This window comes from Buteo buteo, chromosome 4 (genome assembly GCF_964188355.1).
Source record: "Buteo buteo chromosome 4, bButBut1.hap1.1, whole genome shotgun sequence".
NCBI classification, from domain to species: Eukaryota; Metazoa; Chordata; class Aves; order Accipitriformes; family Accipitridae; genus Buteo; species Buteo buteo.
The window spans coordinates 43,887,014-43,895,982 of NC_134174.1; the positions used below are offsets into that span (position 1 = coordinate 43,887,014).

An 8,969-nucleotide genomic window follows, 5' to 3' on the forward strand; every position below is an offset into this window, starting at 1 on the left:
AGATTTCTTTCTCTACACCCCCCACCCTCTTTAATTTTCACGGTCTTGTAAGATGACCGCAGTGACTGCAAAATGAAAGTACGTTTATGACTTTCCACTGAGAAGTTGTGGCAATAAGCCCTACTTTCAGAGAAAATACAGAAATTAAAAAGTTTGTTAAAATTAATTGTATCTTTACAGAAGGTAGAGGAGTTCCGCATATTTACCCTACTCCATACACTATATTAAAAGAGTAAAGTGGTTTTAATAAAAGACAGCAGATACACTTACTTGGCTGCAGGATTTAAAGGCTACAGCTTTACGGCGCGGGGAGAGATATCTAGGAAAACCTGCCTTATGTCTACCTCGTAAGAAGAGCAGATCATTAAAGGCTATCTGACGCATCTGTTTAGGGACTGGAGGAGATCGGTGTTTCAAGGGAGGAAAAAGGACTTGGTTCAGCAGATACAAACGCGAGAAAGTGAAAGTCCTTCCTCTCGCCCACCCCTTCCAGGATCAGCGCCTGTTCTGGTCGGAGTCCAGGTCAGGAATTGGACGCGACCCCTAAAGCACTTGCCTTGTTCTTCACTTGTCAAACGTGTTTTATCTCTAAGTGACCTTTTTGTTAATGTTGTAGACTGTGTGGGCCACCATGTCAGATCCGGAAACAAAAGTAAAAGATTGATTAACACATTTTGCCTGTGAAAAAATGTTATGGGATAAGGAGGTGGGGGGATAGTGGGATGCGCAGTACAAAGAGAAAAGAAAAAGGCTATCCAGGGAGAAGCAGAAGCGCTGCGGACTCCGCTCGGGGCATCCGCCGACACGGTAAAACCGGGGTTCAGGGCAGAGGACTCGGTACGCTTCGGGAGCGCGCAGACACAAAGCAGGATGTATATACCGCCCGGGTGGATACCGTGTGCATACCCACGAGGTTCTCAGCACAGCCCAGCTGAAACCAAACACAAACGGTGAACCGATATTCTCGCTAAGGCGAGGGGCCACCTCCCCAGGCCCCCGGTGCCGGCGACCGGGCCAGCCCGGCGGGTGCAGGGATGAAGGGCTCTTTTTCGAAGGGGACGCGGAAGGAAGGGGAAGAAAAGCCCGACAGCCTTCCACGGCCCCGCGCCGCGCTGCCCTGCGCCCGCACAGGGCCGGGGAGGGCTGCCGGGTGCTGGCGCACAAATCGAGTTTACTCGAAGCATTTATTCCATAAATTGAATGGCTTTTTCTCCCAAGGAGCCCGTCTCTCCCTCTGTTTGCCTTCCTCCCTCTCTCTTTCTTTCCCCCTTCAAGTCACACCAGGCTTGTAATCAGCAACAAAAGCTGACATAAATCAAGGGCGGATTGACAGGGGCTGACAAATAACTGATTGATTGCGGTTGGGGAGCACTGACAATTGACGGCGGGGCGGAGAGACCCGAAAGGCGGCGGCGGGCGGTGCGTGACAGCCCCGCGTGTGACGACCAGCCTCCCCCAATCCCGCCGCCCTCCCCGCGCCGCCGCAAGCCGCGCCGCAGCGCCCCGGCTCCCGCCCGCCGCGGGCGGCGACGTGCAGGCCGGCGCTCTGCAGGTTCTCGTCCGAGCCTACCCCCGCGTTGTGGGGCGGGAGGGGCGGGAAAAGCGCCCCGCGCCCTTCTCCGGGGCCTGGAGAGGACGCGGGGCGGCAGCGGCCGAGCACACGGAGCTGTCCCGGCGGGCTTGCCCCGGGGCGGGCGGGGCGCGGGCTGGGCCTGTAAGCGCCGTGCGTGGCGGACGGACGGCGGCAGGCCGTGCTCAGGGGGCTGTGTGTGCAGCGGGGCTGCGCTCCCGGCGGGAGGGGGTGGGTGAGGGGAGGGGGGAACGGCGGAGCCCCGCGGCTGGCCCCTCTCTGGCAGGCGCGGCGCCCTTAGCCCCACGGCCGCCCTCGCTGCTGTCGGGCTATCCATGCCGGCTGCAGAGGAAGAAAAACGTTGGCAGCGCGTGATGTGAAACACAGAATTAACGCCCAGCCCGTCCTAGGAGCGAAAACAAGGAAGGAGGGGAGGGGAGAGGGAAGGCGGACGAGAAAAGGAAGGGGGGGGAAAAGAGCGAGAGACCATTAAAAACAGAGAAAAAAAGCCCCAGAAAAGGGAACGTCACATCCCCTTGACCCTCCAATCACCTCGGGGTCCCATTTGATTGGAAGGCGGCAAAGGCTTTAATCTCAGACTAATTCAGCTGCTTTTGAAGTGAGTTTCTTTGCCAGATCCCGGGCTGGATGGGCAGCGGCTCGCATCACAGCTGAGCGGCGGAGGCGAGCGCTCCGCGCCGCGCCAACCGGGGGAGCCGAGAGCGGCCGAGGGGGACAGCGGCACACGCTCGCAGCCTCCACCCCCGCCCCCAGCACAGCCCAAGGATTACTCGGCTTTTTTTCCTCTTCTTTTTCTCCGGCCGGCTCCCCCTTTCCCTCCCCCTCCCCACCCACGCCCTCCCCGCCAGAGAGAGCCACGGGACATTTTATGTTTGTTTTCCTGCTCGGGGGGCGTGTGGCTTTTTTCCCTCCTCGCCCGCAGAAAGCGAGCGAGCGTTTCCGAGTGCGAGCGGCGCCACTTGCCCCAGTTTTCATGCGAGGTTTTGGGTCATGATCACATCGCCCTCGCTTTCTGCTATAAGAAGTAGTAAGCGCAGCAGCAGCCTCAGCGAGCCCGGAGGCAGCCCCCGCCGCAGCCGCAGCGCCGCCGACCTCGCCGGGCCGAACGGGCACGCTGGGAATAACGGCAGCAGCGCCGCCGCCGCCAAGCCCTGCTTCCACGCCGTCCCCCCCTCGGACCCGCTACGCCAAGCCAACCGCCTTCCCATCAAAGTCTTGAAAATGCTCACTGCGCGGACTGGACACATTTTACACCCCGAATACCTGCAGCCTTTACCCTCCACGCCCGTCAGCCCCATCGAGGTAAGGACCTCGGAGCCGGCCCCGGCCCTTTCTCCCCTCCCTGCCCGGGCGCTCGCTCTGCATGGCGGCTCCGTCAGCCTCCCTCGGCACTTTCCTGCGCTCTGAAATGCGGTTACACCAGGAAACGGGCTGCTTTTGATCAGAGTTAGTGCGAGGAACCGCTCCTGGTTATTGTTTCCATGTTTACTGGGACGTTTTCTAATTCCTGTGTAAATTAACTTTTAATTTTTACTCTTTTTAGCTTTTTTTTATTTTTTGAGAGGAGGGGTGAGTGGAAGGCAACGACCCGCTCTGGGGTCACGATCCGGCCACGCAGCTAAGCAGCGCTCCGAGTGCCAAACAACCTCGCTTTTGCAGGGAGCGTTTAGATGGGGGTGGGGTGGGGGGGGGGTGGGGGGTGGGAGCGGAGAGGGTCAGGCTCAAGCGTGCGTGCGGCAGGATAACTTTCAGCTCCCCGACCGTTCCTTTTCAAGTACCGACACGCGTTTGTACTTCGGGGGCCCTATTCGCCCCGTCTCTCCTCTGTCGACGTTGTCGGTCCCCCTCTGGGTAGCTCGCTGTTTGCGGGACCGAAACTCGAAACGGCGCGGGTGATGGGCAGGGTGCGTCCGTGGGAATGAATGATTTCATTAGGGTCTCTGCGGAGCCAGGACACCCCTCTCCCCCGGCGCCCGTCTCGCCGGCTAACTCGGGCTCTGTTTATAAATAGCGTCAGCAGTCAGGGCGCAGAAATGCTGCAGTCGCTATAGTTCACGGGCGGGTTTGTGCGCCTGCACGGCCGGAGCGGCGGGGAGACAAACGCCGAGGCGCCGAGCTCCGCGCTGCCCGGGCCGCTGCCGGGGAAACAGCGGGCGCTGAAGGCGGCCGCGGTGGGCTCGCAGGGGTATGAAAATCCCCAGCCCTTTATAAAGGCTTTGTGGAAAATGGTGCATGCAGGGGAGGGGGCTGTCAGGGTGATGAATGCGCACAAAATTGTTCATTAGTTGCATTACGCTGCAGAAACGTACGGGACAAGCGTCCGAGCTATGCCCCGGGGTTTTTCTTAGACTCCGATTAAACCTCTGTCTTTGTGTGTCCTTCTGATTTCCGCAGCTGGACGCGAAGAAGAGTCCCCTGGCCCTTTTGGCACAAACTTGTTCGCAGATAGGGAAGCCGGACCCGTCCCCTTCCTCCAAACTCTCCTCGGTCACCTCCAATGGCTCCGGAGGAGACAAGGACTCCAAGTCGGGCCCCTTGAAGCTCAGCGACATCGGCGTGGAGGACAAGTCGAGCTTCAAGCCGTACTCCAAGCCGGGCGCGGAGAAGAAGGAGCCGGGGGCGGCGAGCTGCGCGGGCGCCCCCGCCGCGGGGGTCGCGGCCGGGGAGAAGTCGGGATTCCGGGTGCCGAGCGCCACCTGCCAGCCGTTCACCCCAAGGACAGGCAGCCCTAACTCCAGCGCCTCCGCCTGCTCGCCGGGGCTGCTGCCGGCCGAGGGCAAAGGCGGGGAGGACAAGAAGGACTCGGAGGGCTGCGGAAAGAGCGGCAGCTCCGGCTCGGAGGGAGGCCCGGGCACCACCAGCATCAGCCACAGCCGGATTAGCGTGAGCTGTGCCGGGATTAACGTGGAGGTCAACCAGCACCAGGAGAGCACGCCGGGCTCCAAGCCCATCGCCTCGGACTCCGCCTCCTCCTGCAGCAGCACCACCGCCACCTCCTCCACCTCCGTCCTGGGCTCCGGCCTCGTGGCCCCCGTCTCCCCTTACAAGCCGGGCCAGACCGTCTTCCCCCTGCCCCCGGCGGGCATGAGCTACCCGGGCACGCTGGCTGGAGCCTACGCCGGCTACCCACCCCAGTTCCTGCCGCATGGAGTGACGCTGGACCCCACCAAATCCTCCAGCCTGGTGGGGGCCCAGCTGGCCGCTGCCAGCAGCCTGGGCTGCAGCAAGCCGGCGGGGTCGAGCCCGCTGGCGGGAGCGTCGCCGCCGTCGGTGATGACGGCGAGCCTGTGCCGAGACCCGTACTGCCTGAGCTACCACTGCGCCAGCCACCTGGCTGGTGCCGCCGGTGCCTCCTGCGCCCATGACCAGGCCCTCAAGTCCGGATACCCCCTCGTCTACCCCACCCACCCTTTGCACAGCGTCCACTCCTCGCTGACTGGCGCTACACCGCCCTCGCTGGCTGGCCACCCGTTGTACCCCTACGGCTTCATGCTCCCCAACGACCCCCAGCCACACATCTGCAACTGGGTGTCGGCCAACGGACCCTGCGACAAGCGCTTCGCCACCTCGGAGGAGCTGCTTAGCCACTTGCGGACCCATACTGCCTTCCCGGGCACCGATAAACTCCTCTCCAGCTACCCCAGCTCCTCATCGCTGGCTAGTGCAGCAGCCGCGGCCATGGCGTGCCACATGCACATCCCCACGACGGGCGCACCAGGCAGCCCGGGCACGCTGGCCCTGCGCAGCCCACACCATGCACTGGGACTCGGCAGCCGCTACCACCCCTACTCCAAGAGCCCCCTGCCCACCCCCGGGGCCCCTGTGCCCGTGCCCGCCGCCACCGGACCCTACTACTCCCCTTATGCACTCTACGGGCAGAGACTCACCACAGCCTCGGCCCTGGGGTACCAATGAGCGCAGGCAGCGGGGCTTTGACACACAACACAGAGGCTAGCGGTGAGGGAAGGAAGCCCTGCAAAACTTTATAAAAGTTGGAAAGAAAAAAAAAAAAATCAGACTTTTTATAAAATAGTGTTCATTTGAGGACTGGATCCATGAGCACTGTATTTATTTATGTTAGCTTCAAGCGGGACAACGAATCATAAAGTGCATTACTTAACTGAGCTCAATAGGTAAAAGTGGAACACCCATTGTAGAATATAAATAAAAAGATAGAGGTCTTCTCTTTAATGTTACTTTAAAATTGCTATGATTGTATTGTACGTTCTTATTTAATGTCTCATTGAAACAAAAAAATTTACATGCATGTTTGTTACTAAAAAACAACTCGCAATTTGTCAGTTATAATTTCAAATTGCAATTATTTTTAAGGTGTATACCCTTGAAAGAGAATTGGTATTTTTTTGTATGTATTCTGGAAGAAAAACAAAAACAATTCTATTCCAAAAACCTCATTTGCCTTATTTTGTTCTTTAAAAGGAACACTTAACTATTTTTAATTTTTAAGTCCACCCTGTAAAAAGGGTTAAGTAAGGTTTACGTCATGTACTAAAATAGACAATGTATCGCTTTAAAGATTAAAATTCCGTATATTTGATGTATTAAAAGGTTTTACTTTTTTTTTTTTTTTAATATGCTTTGATTCTGTTACAAAACCCGAGTAGGTCTTGGATGGAGGCAACTGCTAATTTCTCCTTAAGCGTTTATTCAATTTTAATTAAAAATAAAAAAAAAAACCCAAAGTTTTTTTATTGTAACCCCAGGGCTCGCTCGCTCTCTCAAAAAAAAAAAGCAGACGGGAGTATTTTTTTTCCCCTTCAGTAGAATTCGTAGGCATGAAATAGGAAAACTGAGAATCGGTTAAATCTCTCACTTTCCTAAGGAAGATTAACTTTTTTTAAAAAAATGTTTTTACTATGAAAACCTGTTTTTTTTAAATCTGGGTTTCAATTAAAAGACCTCGTCCTTTCTTTAGAAAGAAACGGGAAGGCAGAACTTACTTATTTGTAAAAGAGTAAGAGATTATCTGAAAGATTTTATTTTTTTTACAGTGTAATGCATAACTATTCGTCTGTTTTTCTAAATGAGAAGTTAAGAAGCAATTAGGGGAAGCGCTGTTTGATCTCATCCAGTTATTTTTAATTTCTTTCTTCAGTTTGTACCGCAGCACAAACGATCATCACGTTAAAAAAAAAAAAAAAATCGGACTGCTCTGAGGACGCATTTTCTTTTAAAAGGGAAGGGAAAGGGGGGAAAAAAAGAAGTCCATCCATTATTTGATCCAAGTTTGCTCTTCACTGAAGTGCAGTGCCAAACTCGACGTGATGCCGAGAGGGGCTACCCCTGCCTGCGCCGCGCCTCTGCCTCCCCAGCCCGGGCTTCCCAGCGCCCAGGGCCACCGCCCGGCTCCGGCTCGTCGTCCTGCACTCAGGTAGGAGCGGGGGCTGCGACGGAAAAGCCAGAGCAGCTACCGAAACTGCGGAACAACCCGTTGCCGCCGAGATAGTCGGAAAAGCGATACCCAAGTCCGTACAGGCGATGCCAGCGAATGGCTTTGCTCCCGCGGTCCGCCAGGCGCTTGCAGGGAGCGGCTCAGGCGGAGCCGAGTACCTGCTGTCCCTCGCACAGCCCCTCTCCCCCCGCTGCGGGCTGCCCTCGCCCCGGCCCCAGCGCGACGCCCCGGCAGGGGGAAAAGTTGCAAGCGGCGACTGTGCTTGACAAATCACTGGGTTTTCTCCCTCGTTCTGTATCCCCCACAATATAATTACTGTTCAAAGTTTCCCGTGGTGCCCAGATCCTAATTAGTCTAATGCATTTACTCCAGATAATTAGTGGAAGTTAGCGTTAATGTGCAAAGGAGAGAAAAGCAGCAAGCTAATGAAAACTCCAGCGCCCGCCCGGCCGTCCCGGCACCCGGCGCGGCGCGTCTGCCGGGGCCGGTCCGGGCCCGGCCCGGAGCCGGGGCCGTGCCCGGGATGCACGCGGGGGCGCCGGTTGATGGGCCGCGCTGCGGGTCTTTTGGGAAACCGATCCGAAAGCGGAACGGGAAATGCTTTGCGCTTTAACCAAACGTTGGGGGTTTTCCCCCATTAAATGGGGAAGGGAACATCTCTGCTTTAGGGAATGTAAAATGAGTTCTCGTTATGAACTGAAGAGTTAGGGAAAGGGAGGGGAGGGAAGTGCTGTTAACTGCACCAAGTAAACTTTAATAGCGAAATTGGAAGAGGATACAAACACAGCAAATAATCGAAAGAAGGGCTTTGCGGCTCGGGGGGGTGGGGGTGATGGTGGTGGAGAGTTTGTCCAGCGAGTCCGAGAAAGGCAGAACAAGCTCGCAACCATCTCCCCACGCCGCACTCCCCCCGCCCTCTCCTGCAGACCGGCTGCGGTGCGCTGGCAGGGCAGCCCGGCCAGCCTGCCCTCCCCGCTTCGCTATTTTAACTACTCTTAATTTGAGGAAAATTACATTTCAGGCTCCATCTGGGTGTGCAAGCAACTATTACAGATTTGCCGCGATTAAAAACCACCACCACTCCATACACTTCTGTTCACGTATTTTACAATTACAGATATCCAACAGCTACAGCTCGGAATTCGCTAGCTAAAACCCATCAGCAATCAGGTGTTGCAGGGGCTATTTTAAAAAGAGCGCGAGAGGGATTTCTGTGTCCTGGAGCCCTAACAGCAGTTTTGTGGATTTCAGCTCTGAAGAAGTACACACATAAAGATTTCTGATACAAGTGACGAAATGAATACTTAACGTTGTTATTACTGTTTTGCTCAGATACTGTTCCCGAGATTAATGAAAAATTAAAATAGCTTATTTTATATGTACGGTGGTGGTAAGAAGGTCTCTCTTCCAGGCTTGTTAAGTATTTGACATGGCAAGTGTCACCTAGGATTTTTATATTAATCTAGGAAATCCGTTTTTTTTGTTTTGTTGGGTTTGTTGTTTGTTTTGTTTTTTTTTTTTTCTTCTTTTTTTCCTCCTAATAGAAATTGACTTACGGGCAATAATGTTTTTAGGTAAAAGCACTGCATTTGTTATTTCCTCCCCCCACCATCCCCGTTCTTACTAACTGGATGGGTTGTGGAGTTGACAGCAGCCGCTGGTCCATGCCACCGAACTAAAATAATTTCACAGTGAAAAACCAGCTCGAGAGGACAAGCAACAGAAGGGCAAAACCCATCAAACCCCGAAACTTTGATCAATCTGACCAGAGTCAGGCATACATTAGTTTAAATTAAACAGTGTCGCCTTTCTCACAAATCTTTTTGAACATCAAAGATAAACTCATGTAATATTTAAATCAACTCTTGTCAGATGCAAAGTGCAACTGAAGAACCAAAATAAAAATTAATGCATTTCCGTCCCCTCTCAAAGGCTTACTCTGGATGCCACTTCGGCAAAATACTT

The 8,969-nt window shown here is 54.8% G+C and overlaps 1 protein-coding gene across 1 annotated transcript; it reads left to right on the plus strand.

Moving 5' to 3' along the window:
* The first annotated feature begins 2,023 nt into the window (after positions 1-2,023).
* ZNF503 (zinc finger protein 503) lies at positions 2,024-6,001 on the plus strand. The gene is made up of 2 exons (XM_075026907.1): positions 2,024-2,893; positions 3,986-6,001. Exons 1-2 carry the CDS (start codon positions 2,582-2,584, stop codon positions 5,504-5,506), a joined length of 1,833 nt encoding a protein of 610 aa, XP_074883008.1. The 5' UTR covers positions 2,024-2,581; the 3' UTR covers positions 5,507-6,001.
* The last annotated feature ends 2,968 nt before the right edge of the window (positions 6,002-8,969 follow it).

What these genes read in the sequence shown, in the direction of transcription:
- ZNF503 (XM_075026907.1), top strand. Translation starts at nt 2,582, where the DNA reads ATGATCACATCGCCCTCGCTTTCTGCTATAAGAAGTAGTAAGCGCAGC. An exon ending in CGCCCGTCAGCCCCATCGAG is followed by an intron (nt 2,894 to 3,985) that starts GTAAGGACCTCG and finishes TGATTTCCGCAG; the next exon opens with CTGGACGCGAAGAAGAGTCC.